General features: G+C 38.7%; 1 protein-coding gene across 1 annotated transcript in view; it reads right to left on the reverse strand.

Annotated features, from left to right (window-relative positions):
- LOC116331839 (astrotactin-2) overlaps nucleotides 1-21,252 on the reverse strand; it is a 273,527-nt gene that overhangs the window by 71,036 nt on the left and 181,239 nt on the right. Inside the window, exon 14 of the mRNA XM_039615109.1 lies at nucleotides 959-1,083. Coding sequence (XP_039471043.1) covers nucleotides 959-1,083 — 125 coding nt within the window. The remainder of the gene's footprint in view (nucleotides 1-958; nucleotides 1,084-21,252) is intronic.

Raw genomic sequence — 21,252 nt, forward strand, 5'->3', positions numbered from 1 at the left:
CATTACTGTCTTAACACCATTTATTATCCCAGCCCATATCCCAGCTGCTCCTGGATCAATGGTGATATATAGAGCAGCTTGAACTCCAATTGGATTGCTGACATTAGAAGTGGGAGCAATCTTGCCTTTCCCTGCAATTCAATTACCAAACTTTCACTTCAGTCTAGAACTAAATAGCCACAAAAGTGAAGAGCAAGGGGGGAAAACAATAAACTGCTTACGGGAACCTTGATCCTGTGCCTCTGAAAGGCGTTTTACACCTGAGACATTCATGCACAGTGAAAAAGGGTAATTTTAGTTTACGCGCATGTGTGTCCAATTGTTGTGAAAGCAGAACCCTCAGTGAAATATCTCAGGGGTCACTTTGGACCAAGTGCCAATTTAGCTAATGGAAGGATTAGGGAGCAGAGGTGTAGGTGCAGGTTCAAGACCAACATTTAAGTGAATCAGTCCCTCACAGAATAGGGTTGAAAATTAAATAAATACATAAATAAACAATATACATAGTTTATAAACCCATATATTTAAATAGTGTTTATATATAGTTAGTGTGTTTTTGGGCATCTATATGTGTAATTTGCTCTGCATGTGCTCACATTTTAAGATATATTGGGGGACTGCAGGAATTTGTGATCAAAACACACCTTATTATATAATATTACATGATCTTGTGTTCTGGATTTCACAAAACAGAGGCAAATACATAAGAATAATCTACATACTGAGATTCTGGATTTATGAATTTCAATGTAAAACTTGTATCTTCGTGATCCTGGGCCTTTCAAATAAGAAATTGTTGTGTGGGTGCTATATATTTTTTTAACTTTCTCAAGCAACAGGCTAAAATTGGATGCTAGACAGCTATTCGTAGCAAAAAGTGCAATAAATCCAATGCCTTTAAAAGAAGAGAGAGACTTGACAAGAAAACATATTCCCAAACTTCCTCAAATGTTCTCACCTGTGAGTAGCTGCAAGTTGGGCAGGGGCTCTGACAAGACTCCTCGACACTGCTCCTCTACCGGTAAAGGAATAACCATGAGACCATCAGCAAGCTGAGGAAAGTCCTTAATAAAATTGTTGTCCCTGAGAAAGGAAAAGAAAGAAAGAAAGAAAGAAACTTTAAGTATCTGAAGGAATCTAAAGGTTATGTTTAACAGTCAAGGAAGCAGCTGAACCTCATGAAAATTGACTGCAGTTCAAAGCATCTGCAATCCTGGCATGTTCCAGTACCTTGTCCAGCTGCTAGTGTCCTATATCATTCAGCGATTGGGATTTGGGGATTTACTGTCTCGCGAGTTTCTTCCATGATAATATTTTATGTGCTTTTGGAAAAGGAGTTTGTCCTCCTCTATGCACAGGTAAAAATAAAGGTGTTCGGCTCATCGGTTCCTTATCTTAGACGTGATCAGAAAGTTCTGGGAATAGGGCCATAAAAATCAAAAACCCTTACAGGATTTAAATTTGGCTTATCTCCAGTGCAAGGTCATATTTTTTTTCATGTCCAGACAGTTTCCAGTGCGGCTTTTATCTTTAGATCTCTCCTGGGAAGCTCCCACACCGGATACATTGGAGGACATCAAGCACATTTTCCAGACACACAAGTACCAGAGGACACAGTGGGACTTCCACAGAGATTTTAAAAATACCAGCTGCACTGAAAATAGTCCAGAGACGATGAGCTTAAACAGGAGACTGGCCAAATATAAATCAGGTAAGGTTTTTAAATTTTTATGGACTTGTTCCCATTAACTTTTTCATCACTTTTTTTGTGCACTGTTCTTCATATTTAAATTTTTAAACTATAAATCTAACAAGATAATCTTTTTGCTTCTTTTTAAAACAAAAATCTCAGTAATCTCTTTCACCCGTGAGTAGAGGAAATTCCTCAAAGGCCCTGCAAACAACAACAGAATGGGTACAAAAGCAAAATATGCGTGCAAATACAACATGTGAGTGCATGACGCTTAGAGGCGCAGTAAAAGCCACAATTGTGTCCACCACCTCGAGGGCAAAACAAAGAGCAGCAGGCGAAGGTAACAACAGACCCCATAAAAAATCTTTTTCTCATTTTTGGTGAAGATGATAAGTACATGAAAAAAAATGATAATAACAACTGTCAATAGTATGTAAAGCCACTGAGGTCATAAATCATCTCATTCTCCCTGCTGTTCGACATTTTAATAACACCAGCTGGCGTTTATAAATACCATTTAAAATGGCATTTGGCATTTATAAACACCATTCGATGTTTTAATATCACCAGCTGCCATGTATAAACGCCATTCTTGCCATTTAATATTACCAGCTGCTGTTAATAAACGCTGTTGCAAACAGCACTGGAGGACATGCAAACACCTCTGTTATCCCATCATCCTCTGTGCCAAGAGAGCAAACGTTAATAATATAATGCCAAAGCAGCTCGTAGATCGAGGCTAGCTAACATACGGTCCAAAGATGTGTCTGTCACGCTTTATTTTAAGGCCCAGACACAGAATTAATGTTTGGAATTGGTTTTTACTGGATGGCATTTTAAAATGTGACATGTTTCAAATAGCTTTGGCAAAGGAAGTTTATTGTCTTACAGCAAGTTTCCTAGGTGGGTCTCTTTCTGTACAATTTTGCGTATAGAGTCTGATAAAGTAACTCTATCTAAGGTGTGACACCAATACTGAGGTTGAAAAAAAAACCCCACGTAGACATAAGTACCAAAGACTTCTTCTACTGCATAGTGGTTGCTAAACTTTAGAAAAGTAGAGAGCCATCCTACATCCAAATACCCCCATCAAAAAACCTCTTGCTTTCTGTGGGGTTTGCAGTGCAAGACTGCCTACTGGCAATATTATTATTTGAAGAGCATAAAATGTGGAACTGCAAGGAGAATTAGATGAATTATGACCTCAAACAGTGACGTTTGTGGGTCGGAGGTTAGAAGATAAAGAACCACAAACTATTCTATAGGGACAGGCAACAAAAAACATCCATAAATGCACACATTTTCAAAAACTTTTTTCCATTTCTATTGATCTGCTGATCTGCACCTCTATGATATTTTTCAATGGAAAAAAAACTACTTGGAAAAATATCATTAGGTCTACATGTAGAGATATAAAACAGAAAATGCTGTGATGCATTTTTTTTCAGTAGATAGGCCATCGTGGTTGAACTGGAGGAGCCTTGGTTCATTTACTGTCAAAAAGATGGGTTGTCTTACTGCATCCTGAAAGCATGGAAGGCTGCAGCAACTTATTTCCTATAATCCACTTTTATAGGACCAAATCTCAGAGCTCAGACCTTGTGTGATAGAAACCCTAGGGCTTGGCTTCCCTATTCTTGATATAAATTTTTTATCTTGCTTCTCTCTTTCTGTCCTACTCCTTTCTTTGTCTAATCACAAATCCTGTTAGACGCAATCACTGTGAAAATGGAGGGGTGGAAGGATCAACTCAAGGGCAGAAAATGAGAAGAAAGAGAGACAGAAGAGGTATAAACTAACTAACATGGTTTATTCTCAGAGAAAACATATTGATTGCTAAACTATATCAGTCAGTTTCATCCAATGGCTCATGGGACCTAAGGTAAAGGTTTGTGGACCAAGATCACGTATACCTTTTTGGATTTTCAAGCCCAGATTTGCACTGCTCACTATATCCGTTCAGATGTTTGGTTCAATGTACAGATGATCGAAACGAACGAACAAAAAAAGGTGGGATCAAGACTTTTAATGGACACCTGGATGGATATAAAAAGTTAAATGTTCTTAAACTTTCTTTTGCAAATTCTTTCCTTGAGGGAAAAACAAAAGGAACAGATGTCATACCAATCTCAAAGGTAGATTCTGGCATCTGCACAGGTAAGTAGGTGAGAAAGCAAATTCAGAACTGACAGAATGTCAGACTTCGATTTACCTGGTTTTAGCTTGACTGCAGTTTCTCGGACTGTGTTTATGTGTGTCTGTGTGTACGTGGCAGGAAAGAAACTTGAAACATTTATTCTGCTGACAGCTCATTACAAGGAGAGACATTTATCTGCAACGCTACAACCCAAACAAACCAGGGTGGTTAACAAGATGAGCCAGTTGCTTGTCATTCTAGAAAGATCATCTTCATCTTGCACAAATGGCTCCACTCATGGCACCACTGCTATGACTAACTTATCTTACTTAAGACTGAAAAATTACATCTTATAAACTGACAGGCGGCTTATGCAACGAGCAACAGACCTAGCGACAAATGTGTGGGTGCTAATGTGCGCGCCGGGTCACTGATGTTGCTTCCTGAGACTAAAATGAGATAAAGTCGTGATTAACGCTAATTGTTTCCTACACCTGTGCTTTTTTTTTGCTGCGTCTGAACTTAAAATGCTTTCAGAAAAGGTCTACAGAGGACTGTAATAAAGCATCGACTATAACGGGCCTTAAACAACACAATGGTTTCACTAATAAGACTTTTTTCACTGAGGACATTTTGACTTGCCACGCTTAGAAAAGCACAGGTGGAAATGAATGACTGCTGATTTGCATTCAGCTGCTCTGGTTCAGAAGCTTGTTACAGTGTGTACAGACTCACCTGCCACTCTGTCAGTCTGTCATGGCTAACTGGGAAATTGGAACAGAACAGAGCTATCATTAATGCTATTTTTAACACACGTGCTGTCTGCTGCAAAGAAAAGTAATGAAAATAATAAAAATAATAAATGTTTCCTTGTCAGATTTCTAATAACATTACTGACATTCAAAATGTCAGCTACTCGGAAATAAAATACTAGGCTGAATGTAGTCCATCTGATTACAAGAGCTCAGATTTCTTTTGTTTTTTCAGTAGAGGAACTTTAGAACTCGCTAAAGTCAACTTAACATTACAAAGTACTTTGACTGACACACAAGTAAAATCTCCATATGTAAAATATGCCTGCATGTTCACGATTTATGTGCCTGTTCTGGATTCCTAAGCAGCTCATTTTTAGCCAACTAAAGTTACATGACTCACATGCAACTTTACTACTGCAAGCAACCCACCGCACACCAGACTACATATGTGAGTACGAGCTTGCTGAGGAAATGCTGGCAAAGTTGTATATTTACTCATGTTTCATTCAATACCCATGTGTCTTCATTAAGAGCAGTGGACACTAGACTCCCTTTTGGCCAACCAGGCCTTCTATCCTGCTTGAGTCTACAAATAGAAAATGCTTCCTATTTGAATGAGAATCTCCAAAATACAAGCGTATGAAATAAGTAAATAAATAAAATATGTGGTCGAATAACATCTTTTTAAGACCATATATCTATCTACGAGACACTTTACATACAGATGTCCTTATTTATTTATTAATAGTAGAATCAGTGTCAACATTTAACAGTATAACAACTGATTTTTTTTTGTTCTTTGCAAAGCGTAGTGCTTCTCATTTGACTCTCCCAGCTACACCAGCTCTCTCTATATCAGTGCATTCTAGTAAACATATCTACAAGTTAATTTGGACGATTTGGCAATCCCTACGCCACCCTTTACAGGATAAGTGGCTACAGCTAATTAATAGATGGATAGTGGTTTTTCTTTTTGTTTCTGTGTGTCTTTGACTGTGCATCTTTCACCTAATTTCAGATGGCTGTGTCTATTTGTGCGTTCCCACATATGTTTGAGTGGGTATATTTATTTTGACTTTGTGACTGTGTAACTGATATTGAGTGGTACTTACGGAGAGATTGTTCAGGATAATTGGCTCTTGTGCGGTTTAGAATAGAAACCTCATTCCCACATCTAAACACTGATCAGCTAAGTTCAACCGCATTCACTTCATCTTAACTACAATGAGATTCGCCAACAATTCATTACCTCAGATTAAAGAATTATATCAACAAGAATATACTTTAGGTTAACGATGCTTTTTAAAGCTGGAATTATTGGGAAAATCACATCAGTCCCTTCTCGTTCATTTTTGCTATTTATGTTTAAGCACACCAGTATTGTACACGTGAGCTTTTGGTTGAATTGTAGGCTTACTCCAATGATTTCAAGTGCCCACTTTGACACTCAGAACTCCATTCTTATAATCAGCCAACTGGCTGCCCACCAGTCATAAACCCACCATATGCTCCCATACGGTCCTTCTAAAGATGACTCAACCTGCCTTTGAACAGCTTCCCTAACAACGACAGGACCTAACTGTTTCAGCAAATTGTAAACCTTGCAGGATGGTCTATTCCACTCATTTAGAATCTGCTTTTGTGGACTGATGCAAGCACTAACAAAGACACCCTAATTCCCAGAGGAAATGAGTATTGAATATACATACAAATCCTTGGTGCTGAGCTCACAAAGGCTATAGCCTGATTATCAGTGTCTGTTCTAGCTCAGCTGCTAATTGAGCATGTGTAACCATTTTGGGTCAAAGCTGAAAGAGCACTTTAAAAATGCGTTTACAGGGCAACTCTGAATGGCCACTTCAAATCTTCTTGCTTTCACCATTCCGAATAAACAAATGAAATCAATACACTAAAACTGATTTAGCAGGCATGTAAAACTGCATCATAAGAGAAGTCACATAAAGGCATATCAAAGCATTTGAGATTTTTAGTATAAAAAAGACAAAAAATATTAAAAGCCAGCTGCATTAAAAATGCTTGAAAATTTGATGAAAAAATGTTACACTTGCAGTGATAAGAGTGATAAGAGTAATTCTTGCGCATGTGAAAAGGAGTCTGGTATGGTATTTATTAACTAAGGGATAGTTTATAAAAAATAAAAAAATAAAAAAGTAAAAATAGCTAGAAAAAATACATTGCTGAGGTAAAGGCAAAAATATTTCCCCATCCAAAGTTTAATATCAGTCTATTACTATTTAATAGTCAAGTTCCACTTATACAGTCCTGTGTAACGATCCAGCACTAAACTGCATCCTGCCACACTTTAATGACCACTTACAGAGAAACACTGGAGTAGAAAAAGTACTACATACTCTGTTTATGCATTTGTGAACGTCAAATAGTCTGAGCTCTGTACTGTAATAATCAATAAACACTGTATATACTGAAAAACTATTAGGAAAAGGAGGAAAAAACACAATAATAATTTTTGCCACTAGAGGATGCTCTGTCTCTGTGTGAAAGCAATAACTAGTCGTATGACCCAATGTACATAGTTTAAGTATTTTATGTGTTTTTGTCCCTGCACATTATTGAGTAGTCTGCCGTCTGCAGGAGACTTTAATCTAATGTGCTGAACATTACCCAAAAAAAGTATAAACAGCTTCTTCAGCAGTCGTTTTCAGCAGTAATAACCACTTGTACGCATTACAATCACATTACACAAAACACTGCCGTATGTGACGGTACAGGTTTTTTTTAAGTATGTAAGATTCACAAAAATGCAGGATTTGAGGGGTCACAGTGCTGGTTCTGATCTTCTGAACTGCGGTTTAGAACTCCTGAACAGAAGGGGGCTTTTTTTAGGATGCATCCATAGGAAGTGATCACACTTCTGACTGAGGTCAAAAGATTACCTATCTGAGAAAAAAAAAGTAAAAAATGAGAAAAGAAGAGTTCGACCTGACAAAGGGTTGACGAGTCGTGACAGGGCAGTGATGGTCAGTTTACCACAGAGAAGGAAGAGATGTTAGAGCAGGGGGTTTGGTAGAATTGCAAGCTAACAACAGTCTTTTGATCTCTATGTAAGCAGCCACTGGGTGCCAGCACAGTTCAGATAGGGGGAGGGTTGTGTTGGAGGATTTATGGAAGCTAGGGCTGCAGTATACTGGGTAAGCTGAAAGGGTGTCAAAGTGGATGAAAGAACACCAGGAAGGAAAAAAGAAATTACCTTTACCTGACATATAGCAGGAAAGAGTGATTTCTTTGCTTGACAAAAGGAACATTTTTTTTTAAGTCATATTAAAAAAAACTCAACAAAAAATAAAGCAGCTAACACAAGAAGCAAGATCCACTTCACCACTGTGTCTGAGTCTGATATTTACTGGAAGTAGAAGAAAATTAATAAAACCCACCAAAGAAAAGACTTGCACTGGTTTTTCTAAGACAACCCTCTACATGAACATCATCTCTTGATTCCATGCCGGTGTTTTGATAGTATTTAAGATACACAGTTAGGTCAATAGGGTTTTTGGACAATAACAAAGCTTCCGTATTTGCCTCGTTACACCCCCAAAGCTGATTTTAAATAAAATAATCAAGATGTGACTGAAGTGCAGATTTTCATCTTTAATTCAAGAGGTTTGACAAAAGTATTATATTAACTCTTCAGGATTTTTTTTATACATAGTCTCCCATTTTCAGAAGTTCGAAAGTAATTGGACAATTGACTGATAAGAAGTTTCATGGCCAGATGAAGCCTGTTCATTCATTATTGCACGGGAAATTAAGCAGATAAAATCTTGAATTAATTCTAAGTGTTGAACTTGCATTATGTAGCTTTTCAACGGAACTTTCAATGTAAGGTCCAAAGAGATGTCAAGGCAAATGAAAGAGGTGATCATTAGGCTGAAACACCCAAATAAACCTATCAGTGAGATTGAAAAAACTTTAGGCACGTATGGCTGCCCAATGGAATGGGTCATTACTGTTTATTAATGATGTGGCTACTCATAGAAATTGCAGGGTAAATTCTGAAGTGCATATGGCTGTGTACTCTGCTCACATTCAGCCAAATGCAAAACTGATCGGGCACTGCTTCACAGTGTAAATGGATAAAGACCCAAAGCACAATGCAAAAGCAACTCAAGAGTTTCTCAAGCAAAGAAATTGGGTATTCTTCAACAGCCAAGTCAGTCACCTGCTCTCAAGTCAAGTCAATTTTATTTATATAGCACATTTTGAAACAAGAAGAAGTTGACCCAAAGTGCTTTCCAAACCATTAGAGCATGCTTTTCAGTTACTAAAGACAAAATTGAATCCAGAAAGACAGAAATAAAATTCAGTAAAGGCCTAGGAGAAGAAGAAGAAGCACAATATTTGGCGATGTCCAGTGAGTTTAGACTTCAGGTGGTCATTTAGTTGATACATTAAAAACAATCTTTATGTTTAAAATGATGGTAGTTTGTTCAGTTAATGTTGAACACCTAAAAATGGAAGGCTATGTATAAAACACCTGACCCCTAAATCAATTAACAATTAATGCTTTTGATAAAAATCAAAAATTAATTTACTGTGGCCTGACAGAAAGATGGTCCTGGACTGCTGGGGTTTTTTGTGTTCTCGCTGTGCTTACGTGGCTTTGCTCCGAGTATGTTAGGTTAACTGGTGAGTCTAAATTGGCCGTAGGAATGAATGCAAGCATGAATGGTTATGTCTTTATTTGTGTTAGCCCTGTGTTAGACTGGCAGTCTCTCCAGACTGTATGCTGCGTTTGGGATCGGGTCTAGTTCCCCGATGACCTGAATTAGTTTAAGCAGAAGAAAATGGCTGGATGCATAGATAGATGGATGGACTGGACTTCATACACAACTTCACATCTCAATTTTGTGGTGGTATACAGATGCAAAATTACAAAAAAATTGAATTTTTTTGTAATTAACTTATGGACCCAATTGCACAACATGCAGTTGCCACTGGACAATACAAGTTGTGCTCATGTGGCATGGTCTCGCCATCTCTCTCACCACTCTCAGTGTTTTTGTTGTAAATAAAGAGAGTCTGAAAACAGCTGACAGAAAATATGGCATCCAGCATAACACAGCATGCTTGTAATTTCTATGGCTGCCATGCTGTTTGGATTTATCCATAAATGGGATAATTACCTCGTGCCTGAAAGAGGAGTGTGAAACGAAAGGCATTCCAAACAAAAGAAGAAGCCTCTTGTTTGAAACAATTGTCTCCCACAAAATACACTTTAGTATGACAATATGCAAAAAAGACAGCAGCTAGCCTCTTCAGTGTCGATCCAAAGTCATTATATAGCACCGTGCAGAGGTTTTGTAGCGTGGGGCAGACACCCCACGCTGTGCTTCATTTGATTTAACAGAGTAGCCTACCTTTACTGTGTATACAGTAATCCATGTAACTTACTGCAAGATAGTTTTTAGCCACCCTTTTAATAATATAGAAAAGATGGAGGATGTTTCATTCATTGCTAAATGAACATAGCTGAATTATGCCAGTACATCATATAACTTCTGAATTAAAATTTTTATGTATCCTCTCACAGTATCAATCAACCTTTCTCTTTTCCAGCCTGTACCCTACCACTGCTTTGAAAACGCCGTCACATTTGCCCTTGAGAGCCATATTCGCCAATTTGTTGAAATGAACAATCAAAGATTTATGAGAGCTGGGTATGTAGACGATCCAATTGCATGTAATATGCTTAACAGCTGTAATATCTGTTATTTGAATAAACACTTGCTGCGAGTGGGCCAGCCAGATGAGTCATAACAAAGATAAAGCACCCAGTGTCACTAAGGGCACAGGCCCCGGATGAAAAATTAAACAGTTATTAAGGGGCAATATCAAAAAAGGCCAATTTGTAGTGTAATAAAACAATCAGAGATGTTTATCTTGAGAGTTGTGTAACAATCTCTTATTACATCTGCAGCCACAGCTCAGTTGATAAATGATTCCACCGAGGGGAGGAGATGTGGTGACTTGTCATGGCCAATATTGATTAAGCTGGGGAGTTGATGCTGTGAATGAAGCAGCCTTGAAGTAGAGTGGAATTTGTGTGAGTGTACGTGAGTGATTTTATGCATTTGTTTGTGTAGGTAATTGCATATATGCAGCTACATGCTGTGGCCGGAGACAAGAAAAAGTGTTACCAGTGAGTCCAAAATGGCACCAGTCAGTGTTTTTTGTCACTCTCGCTTCCCTTCAGTCACACACACTCACACACACACACACACACACACACACACCAGCAAGCACAGTTATATGTAGGCACGACACATAACCGCTCATCCTCCCTTTCATTCCCCTGAGTCATGTATACAAGTGAAATACAATGTGAGTGCGCATAGATTTTTTTTCTTTTTGTACCTTGATATCTCTGTTGGCCTGCTTTAGGAAATTGTAGAAATGAACTCTGGTGGCCAGGAGCATTACCATAGAGATGAAGCTCAGTAATGCAGAGTGAGGGGGCATACAGGCCAGTTAAGTGTGGAACTGATTAGAGCCACAGCTTTTCTAATTTTATATTATTCCACTTGCACTTTCTCACTTGCTACAAACCTCCCCCATTTGTGTCTACCCATTGTAGCAAACATCTGCCTCTCTATCTCCCTTTCTCTTTCAGTCTCCTTTTTTTCTTCCCACTTTTACTCCAACACGGACACCGCAGTTTTACAAGGAAGCCTAACCAGCAGTTAAAAATTCTGTTCCTGACAGACTTTCATGTCATCACCCTGAATGCAGAGAAACACTTCTGAGCATTTGATTAGAGGACAAGAGACTACAACAGCAATCAAGCAACAGAACAGTTTGGCTATTTTCTTTTTTGACACACTAACAAGAAAAAAGGCACAACAAATTCTTTATTTTCTGTCCTTTTGATAAAGACAGCGAAATAATCTGACTAGCTCTTAAAACTTTACATGGCCCTGGGACTTCGAGCGGAAAAACAGGGAGTCTTAGTTCAATAAAACAAGCTCTGAAAGTCACTTAAAAGACCTTGAGGCACATGTATTCACTTCTATAGGTTATTTAAGCACCATTACTAAACTCGACATTATTTTTTTCCACCAAAAAGAAGGTCAGCTTTTATAAACGTCTGCTTCATTTTCTTCTGTTCTGGTATATAAAAATACACAGATGGCAAGTCTCATCACAATTTTTCCACAATCTCATCATCTCGTATTTTATTAACAGTAATGGGGCAAGACAGCAAGGCGGTTTTTGTATTCTTTTGTTCTTCAGTGTAATTACAAAGCAAGATGACTGACATCAAGACCTGATTAAAAGCTATTATATTATCTGCTATTCTGTCATTCATATGTTTGTGATTGATATGACTAACTGAAGTGAGCCATTCTTTGTAGTAGGCATCTTGAAAGCTAGGCTCTGGAAATCACATCACAGGAGTGGTAATTAACTCCTTTATAGTTCAGCCTTGCAGGGGTGAGTGTGGGTGAATACTCAATGAAGTAAATTTCATATAGATGAATAAAAGTGGCCCTGTGGGTAGGTAAAAGAGGGAACCAGGACGTATCACCCCAAGAATCACAGACTGGTTTTTGGGACGTGAAATGTCACCTGACTAGCAGGGAAGCAACCTGAGCTAGTGCAAGAGGTGGAGCTCTACTGAGATGGGCTAGATTCTTTTTCTGTAATGGCTGAGGAGGAGAATTGCTGGTATGGGGATACTCACAAGCCCCCTGCTGAGTGCTGTTTTCCCAGAGAGCAATTTGTACAAATTCGAGTTGTTGTCTGTGAATATGTGATAAATAGCAGCTCAGAATACCCAGCTTTTGGGGAGTCTTTGGGTGGGGTCATGGAAGGAATTCTGGCTGGGGAACCATAGTTCTCTTGGGAGACTTGCATACTCATGTAGTTATGGATAAGGACACCTGGAGAAGGGTAATTGGCTGGAACAGCTTACTTGATCTAAACCATTGTGGTGTTATGTTCCTGGACTTCTGTGCTAGGTATGTGTGACTGACTTTGTTGTCGTATTATATGATCTAATGCCATGTCTTGAACATTCAGTTAAAAATAGGAAAAGAGCTGTCAGGAAATATGATTATAAGGTCATTGATGCCTCTCATAGCAGCAATGTGAGGACCTGTTGGTGGACACCAGTGGTGAGGGAAGCTGTCAGGCTGAAGAAAGAAGCTTCCCAGGCTTGGTTGGCCCGGGGATCTCCTGCAGCAGATGGACATCGGAGAGGCAAAAAGGTTGTGGTTTTGAAAAACTCAGGAGTGGGAGAGGGCCATTGAGGAGGTTTTTTGGCAGCCTTTAAAGAGATTTTGGCAAGCTGTACAGTGACTTAGCATGGGAAAGCTGGGCATGGATCAACGTGTTGGTTGGGGAGCAGAACTGCTGAGCTAGACATAGATATTGTGGGACCTAGAAAAGAGCACTTTGAGGAACTCCCAAACTCAGCCAAAAAATCCCTATAGGTGGAGCCTGAAGATGCTGGGGAAATCTCACGGGTTACACTGGGATAGGTCCCTAAGGTAGGTGAGAAGTGACCCCGTAGTAAAGCGCCAGGCATAGATGATTTGGCCCAGAGATGTTATAGGCTCTGACATTGTGGGGCTGCCTTGGCTAACACAGTTCCTAACTGTTTCATGGAGGTCTGGTACAGTGTCTGTGAAGTGGAGGTCTGGAGTACAGGGTTCTGAGCCATCAGTGTAATCAAAAGTCAGGCATGTTTTCAGTGAGTGTTGGAATACATTTGTGGATCATCAGAAGAAATCCAGGCGTTTTCCAGGACTGACATGATGAAGGGACAGTTGAGTCGAAAGACAAAGCTTTCAAGTTACCAGCCCATTTACATCCCAACCCTTACATATGATCATGAAATCTGGGTAATGACCATAGGGTGGATCTCGGAATTGCTGCTCCTGCATGCTGAAAGGAACCTGATGAGGTGGTTTGGGTTAGAATGTCTAGGGGGTGTCCTTGAATGTTATCTGGGCATGGGCAACTGAGTTAAGACTATGGCAAAGACCTAGAACCTAGACCTAGAACCTAGACAGATTGATGGGTGGATGGCGAGATGGGTAAAATATAAAAAAAGAATCTTGAAACTGGTATCTATTTATGAGTTATTATTAATAAATAATTTATGACTAGAATATTCAGAGCACCAGCCTGCAGTCAGAGTGATGGGGAGAAAGGAGAGTTAGCCTTGTAGTGGGGGCACTAAGTTACACACAGTTCACTACTTATACAGTATTTTATTATTCAATCATAAAAACATCTCCCCACCAATTTCTGCGTAGCCCATCTATAGGCAAAGAAGGAGAACAAATGTCCAGGGTTATGTTTTGCTTCATTGAGCACATGTAGCGCTATTGCATGCACATTGATATATGATTAATTTCCACGCTTTAGTTAATACACGATCATGTTATACAGGTGTACAGTTATACATCGTATACAGAAAGAACCAGCATAGCATCTTTTGATGCATGGCCATGATGGAACCCTGACCATGTTCGGCCTGGTCTACTGCACTGACATATTATTGTTCCGTCTATGTGTAGATAAATCATGTGTTTTAAATGTACATTAGAGAATTCTTGAGAAAAACACTTCAGCTGTTGATGCAGTGACTTACTTACTAGCAATGCAGTGGTTTGCTTACATTTATGTATTAAAAAAATGACATTTGACATATATTTATATATAGAAAAGAATATGTTTTAGAACTTTGGAAAATACTTAACTAACTTAACTTTCATTTTCAATTATTATACAAGTAATTCAGATGTGCACAATTCAAGTACCATTATTATTTGAGCATGGAGTCAGTATGGCATAACCCACAAATGTCCTGAAGCAGGAACGAGAACAGAGAAAAAATAACTAACAATAAAAGGATTTGAATGCTTTTGAGCGATTATGGATATATCTTGTTATTATACTTTTATTAAGAGGACCCAACAAAAACATAATGACATGAGCTTATAAAGGAAAAGAGGACTATAAGGCATATGTTGTTTTAGGGGGTCTACCAGAATATATGTATATATTTTTAAACACATACTTTAGGTTAAAATAAAACAGCACCTCTTTTTATCCTCTGGCTTTAAGGGACACCTGCCAAAAGTCCAGTCTGATTCTGAATACAGCCTTCTATGAGCTGTCAGATAACAAAACCCTGGTGTTCAACCCTACATGTTTGAATGTGATTTGGACCCAGAACAAAGAGAGTCTTTATTCATCTGCCAAAACAAGAGTCCAGGTAAAGGCTAAAGCCTTGATGGGTGTATGTTTTAGTGCTAGGCATCTGCCTGCCAGCTAGATTATGTTAATTCTGTCTTACCTTATTTTGTGAACCTTGACGGAGAGGTAATAAATGGGCAAGGTAAGAACATTCTAGGGTATTTGCTTTCACCAAAAATGGTCACCCTGAGTCCCAGTCTAGTTTTTTTTTTCTTTTTTACAAACAAAGAAGCTCATCAGTTTCAGAGGATCTTATAGACTCTAAAATTTTTGATCATTCCCAACGTCAAACCTGTGGGCATGATGTTCAAAGCTTAAGGGAATGTTAGTTAACTGTGCGAAATGTTAACACAAAAGTAATTCTAGTGATTGTGGAGACATAAAAGAGTAATCCAACGGGATTTTAGTTTCTCTGATGCCGGGAGTACATAAAGACTGCTCTTGTCACAACATTTGATGTACTTTACTCATGGCCTAGATACTGAAAGTTGGCAGAAGCTTCAGATGTGTGCCAAACTATAGCCACTAGAAAAGTGTTATGAAATTGTGTTACTCAGTGACGTAGATTTCTAAAAGGGGTGAAAATCTAAAAAGTTGAAAATGTAGTGCTTCCTCTGTGAGACATTAACTTTAAGTGTTGACTATGTGGTTTGGAACTTTTCAGATATTTCACAAAGATAAAAAAAAAAAGAACAAGAAAAAGAGGCCAGACTGTTTGTACATGTACATTGTGGATAAACCTCTGGTTTCCTCTGGGAAACTGATGGAGACTAGCTTATTAAAAACAACTGCTGCTGGCTGTGCTTTAACCGCCGTGAAATCAGTTATCATCTGTACTTTGTGTGGAAACAGAGCTAACCTTAGCAAATAACTCTGATTTATCATTGTAACAAACACGTGTCCTCTTCTTAACTTCCTTGGCCAACATGTGTGATGTAAGAATCTTATATACAAGTCTTTTTGCATATTAGCAAGGAGAGCTTTTGGTTAAAATCGCCATGTCTAAATTAATAAACATCCAAGTTGAACAGCTGCAGGCTTCACTAGCACTCAGCTTAGCATCAATGACAAAATTACTTGTTTGAATGATTATACAAAGTTTACCAGCTGTTTTGTTAATACACCACCTAAATGTAACACTTTAAAACCTCCTGTAGATATTAACAGTTAACCACATCACATGGTGCTCAAGCCTTTGAATTAAGCTGTGATTCTTTTTTTTCATAAACTATATTGCCAAAGGCTCCCATGATGATACTACAGTCATAATGTTGTATAGAATATGATGCATTACTGTAAATTAAACAATCTAAACAAGCATTTAAAGTTAGCTCATTCTTCCATCTGCAGCAGTATAATTGATCCATATAATGCTGATGGTGAGCATTTTTTGGCAGAATAATTACTTTTACTTTTGATACTTTATGTACACGTTGCCAGTAACACAGTTTTATGTGTAGTGTGGTGTTTCCATAGCGGTTTATTGTTACTTTTGCTAAAGCAATGGTTCTTTAAAAATGTCTCCACCTCTGTTGTAATTGTCAGCTGATTGTAAATAATAATTTTAATGCTAACTATAGAAGTAATAATATTTTACAATTCCGAGCTGGGGATAGGATTGGGAAGGTAAAATATCCTGGAGGAGTACAGCAAGCTGCAGAAGGCTGTCAACATATCTAAAAAAATAAAAGACAAGCATGACATAATTGGCATTCTTTAATCTGGTCCAATTAATCTGATCTGTTTTTCTTTTTTGCCATGTCTTCCTTTCTGTAAAAGTCGCTGCACATCAGAGCCACACCTTGCAAAATGAGTGCTCCATGTACTTCTACTCTCCCACATGATTTGTCTACATCTGTATGAGATGTTTGACTACTTTATTACATCATGCACGAAGCAGCATTTGGTGCACTACCCCCACCCCCACCACCGGCCCCAGCATTTCTCTCGCAGTTACTCTGTCCTAGTGTTTCACTAAGTTTTGATTGGCTTTACTGTTTTGATTTACCTTTTTTTTTCTAAACACATATTGCTCCCTTTACCAATACCCCCCCCCCCCCCACACACACACACACACCCCTTTCTCTCTCTCCCCGTCCCTGCTTTCTCCAGCCAAACAGCAGGTAGTCGGATACAAGCCTCTCTGACATTAGTTGATATTAGGCTAGGGTCTATTAGGTCCTGCCTCGCCATGTGGGTTACTGCACAGAGAGTGAGTGCCTTGGGAACAATCACACTCACATACACCGGTGCACTGACTCACACAAGCAAACACATACCCACACAAAGTTAAATCCAAACCCACACAAATGTTTGAGCACTGCACACAAAGCCTCTGCAATCTCCCAGACATGCTCACCTTATGTGCACTCAGTCATAAAGATGGAGGAATCACTGAGGCTTTAAGAACCTCCTCTTACCCTTACGCTTCCTCTTTTGCTAAACTCCCTCTGCTAAGGTGCCAAGGTGTAAATAAGACCCAAACTTTCCAGGAAATCAACTGGAGCAATGTGAGGAAAAAAATATCTCTTTTTGGTCATGCTTGCTTTTTCATTTTCAGTTTCAGTTTTTAAGCTTAATATACAAATTATTGAATAAAATTGAATGACTAAATACTTATGCATCCTGTATACTTCCCAAAATGACACCAATCAATTTGCAGAATTAAAAGAAATAATGAATCACATGTGCGTTATGAATATGTACAAGCTAAAGCAACATGGCTGTTTAATGTAGAGATAAAACCACATTTATAGCAGACGGGTATTAAAATAATAAAAGCAGGACTTGAGCAAACAGATTGTGGAAGCTAACGGAGATGAAAATATTTAATAAAATGAGTTCACAAGAAAGAGCCTAAGATTTACAACAAATAACCTAACCTTTTAAACTCCATTCACATTGAATATCAAAACAGCAGTCTGTGTGCATTAGTGTATGACATATCAAACAGGGCTTTGTCTCGACACTTTAATGTAATGAAGTATTTTGTGAGGCTGCTGTTGTACAATTGCGTTGGGTTGTATTTTTTTCCTGTAAACATAAAAGGGCTGTTTTCAGCTTTTTTCACAGCTTGCTTGACATCCTAGAAGAGGCCTTTGAATGTTGCCAAACTGTACAGACTGCATTTACACCTGGCTGCAATCCAACCACCTCCAGACATCACATACATTTCAGTTTCTATTGCCATACACTTTATCTGCAATTTACAATGCATTAGCAAACAACCACAATGCATTTGGGTGTAAATGGAGTCTAAGCATGGCTCATACTCCCAAAACGGTTAAATCCTACACTTCCCATTTATGCACCTAAATGGGATATTTGGAAAAGTCTATACTTGCCTTGCAAACATCCACATGTTTCAAATGGCATGACACCAGTTTGTAATGGATTATGTAATGGCTTTTGATAATAAATGCAGAGACTGTGATTGCAAGCAACACAGATAGCACTGATGGTATTGTAAGCAGACATCTCAGCTGGAGAAAACTCCACACAAATACACACAAAATATTATACAGCTTTTTGGAAATTTTAAGTGACACAACAACTTTGACCTTCACAAATAAAAATAGTAGAAAGACTGTCTACACCATAACCAATAGAATGATAAAAAAAAACTCCACTGTCCTAAATCTCAGTGTCGCAAGCTGTGGTAGCATTTATTTGTTTTCTCATGAGCCAGACACATTAAATTGGTATGAAATCTGTCTAAACAGCCAAATGTTTGAATACAACAAAGATGCCAACAGATCTAGTAAGTAAAAATAATTATGCATGGAGATATATGACTATCTGAGTATCTAAGTAAATAACCATCAGTGCTTTAATGCCAGAATGTCACACACACATAACTCTGTGTGAGTTCACAATTCTGCCACGCACACCCACACACATATGTGCACAGGCAATAGTAAAGAGATAAACACTATGCTGAGAATTTAAGAAAGAAGGAGCAGGCACATATTTTGGAAGAGAATTAGGAAGCATCTCATCAACCTTGAGCAGCTTAACCCTTCACCTCAGCAGTCTGTCTCAGTGTCTCATGGCTACTCATTATATGGGAAGAAACTGCCTTGTAATGTTTGTTGACTCAACTCCCCAGTAGACGCTACCCTGTGCGCACAAAGGAGATAATTACTGAAAATTACTGAGGAACATGGAAATGTAGTTGTGTTTATGCCTGAGAGCTTTGTGGGCTCCTGGATTCACAAATTATTCATGTTGTGGTATCGTCTTCGCCTGAGAGGTGAGCAGTGATGACGACTTCTAACAGAGTACCTATCAAAAGTGGTTTTGTCTGTTTCTTCCTTTCGGTATCTTTTCTTTTTTGCAAAAAAAAAAAAAAAGAAGAGCATTATGCATCAACGTGACAAGGGTGACAGCATCACCTTCACAAAGCAAGTGGAGCTTCATTTCTTCTCTTTCTCAATCATTGCTTGTCTTTCGTCACAACCCAAACGTTTTACTGCATTCACCATGGGGCATTCTTACTCTGCCAACTATTAAGGAAAATATCCATTAAAAGACGAGTAATATGATATGTTTAAATTAAATGCTAAAATCCCGGACTCATTTAACAGGTCTATATAGAGCTGTGGGGTCAGGTTCCTGTGTTAATGCTGTCTCAGTCACCTCTGATCATATGGCAGTTCATGAAAAAAGGTGTTTTTTTGAGGCAAGAAAGAGAGTGCAAACTTTGAAATACCAGGAGGATATCTGCCGCTGCTCATTACATGGTGGTGTGAAAACAGTAGTGAGAGTATTCTTCTTCCTTTTTAGATCTGCTTTAAACTTTAATTATTCAATCTAAGTTCAGATTTGTTATTTAAGGGGAGTATTCATTTCTAAAAAATTAGCACGGCTGTTTTAGAGGTTCAAATTTGCATGACCTGTGAGGCTCACCCTATTCCATTTGCTTTTTTAATGTATGCTTCAAGTTGTTAATTGGTACTTAGTGATTGCAGTGGTGTATCAATGTATATATGTATGAGTCTGTCTCTCTCCTATTTGAATGCTGCCTGCTGCTTTCCTGTTCTAAATTTGCATGACCAGGGTGTGCATGTGTGTTCATACATTCACATTTACCCTTCATACAATCCTGTATCATAAAATGAGGTAAACTCAATTTTGGATGAACAGCAACACATGACATATTATACTAAGTACACCCCATCATTTTAATAGCTTGTAGAACCACTTCTAACTCTCAAGGTTCTTCATGACTTTATCAGTGTTACACATCGTTATGGAGGAATTTTGCGCCTCTTGTCTTTACAAAAAGGAGGTTTGTAGGCATTCACTGAGGTCTGGATTTAGACTGGACCGTTGCAGGACCTGGATTCTTTTCTTCTTCAGCCATTCTGTTGTAGATCTGCTTTTGTCCTCTGGTTCATTGTCCTAGAATACTTTGGTATGCAGAGGATTTCGCTGTTAACTGTAAGATGCCCAAGTCCTGTGGCTGCAAATCAAGCCTAACTCATCACTCAACCAACATGTTTAACAGTTAGTATGAGGTGTTGTATGTGTAGGTTCTTACTCATCCAAATCATGTTAGTCTTCAGTGCTTGAAAAAAAGGCATTTGGACTTCTTCAAGTTCACCTCTCATCCAAGAGGTTGGAGGTGAACAAAAGGTGGAGAGCCCCAGGTATTTAACCCCTACTGGGGTTCGTTCCCTGTGGACGTGACCCTGAGTGTTGTTGACCTACTACTGATCTTGTGAGTCATCACATGCTCCTCGACAGCATGAACCTTGTCCTTTTGGTGCAGGTGTCAGCTGAGTCTTGGCTCTTCAATGTTGAGCCATGTGTTTGTGGAGTGGAGTGTTTTCAGTAAACGTGGTCCTGTGCATCGTGGCCAAACACTGATTTGATCTTGTCTATCCAAAGGACATCGCTCCTAAGCTTTGCTACCATGTTCTTATAGAGAGAAGAGGCTTTTTTCTGGCATCCCTACGAAAAGAGTCATACTTGTTCAGGCTGAGTAGGTTGGGTGTAGCACTTGAGTTTGTTTCGCTGAGCACTACACAATCTGACCTTGGGGTACATTTTCTGGGACATTAACTTGTGGGAAAACTTGCAACTATTTTAAATGTCCTCCACTTGTGAAAAATCTCTCTTACTACAGTGTGATGGACTTCAAGTTTTTTAAATTGGAAATGATCCTATACGACTTCCCAGGCAAATTACATTTTCACAGTTTTTGCCTTTTGTCTTAGGTTTTGACAATAATGATATAGTGTAATAAGCCATGCTTTGTAGTTCATCTGAGATTGTATTTACCTAGGACCTGCTTAGGACTAGATTACTCTTAAGTCCTGATATGTAAGCCATTAGAATCAAAAGTGAGTGTACTTTCTTTTTCACCATGGCTGTCACCTTTTCAGGCATGGGAGTGACATTGACATACCAGTTAGTGG

Source organism: Oreochromis aureus, linkage group 7, assembly GCF_013358895.1.
Source record: "Oreochromis aureus strain Israel breed Guangdong linkage group 7, ZZ_aureus, whole genome shotgun sequence".
Classification (NCBI taxonomy): Eukaryota; Metazoa; Chordata; class Actinopteri; order Cichliformes; family Cichlidae; genus Oreochromis; species Oreochromis aureus.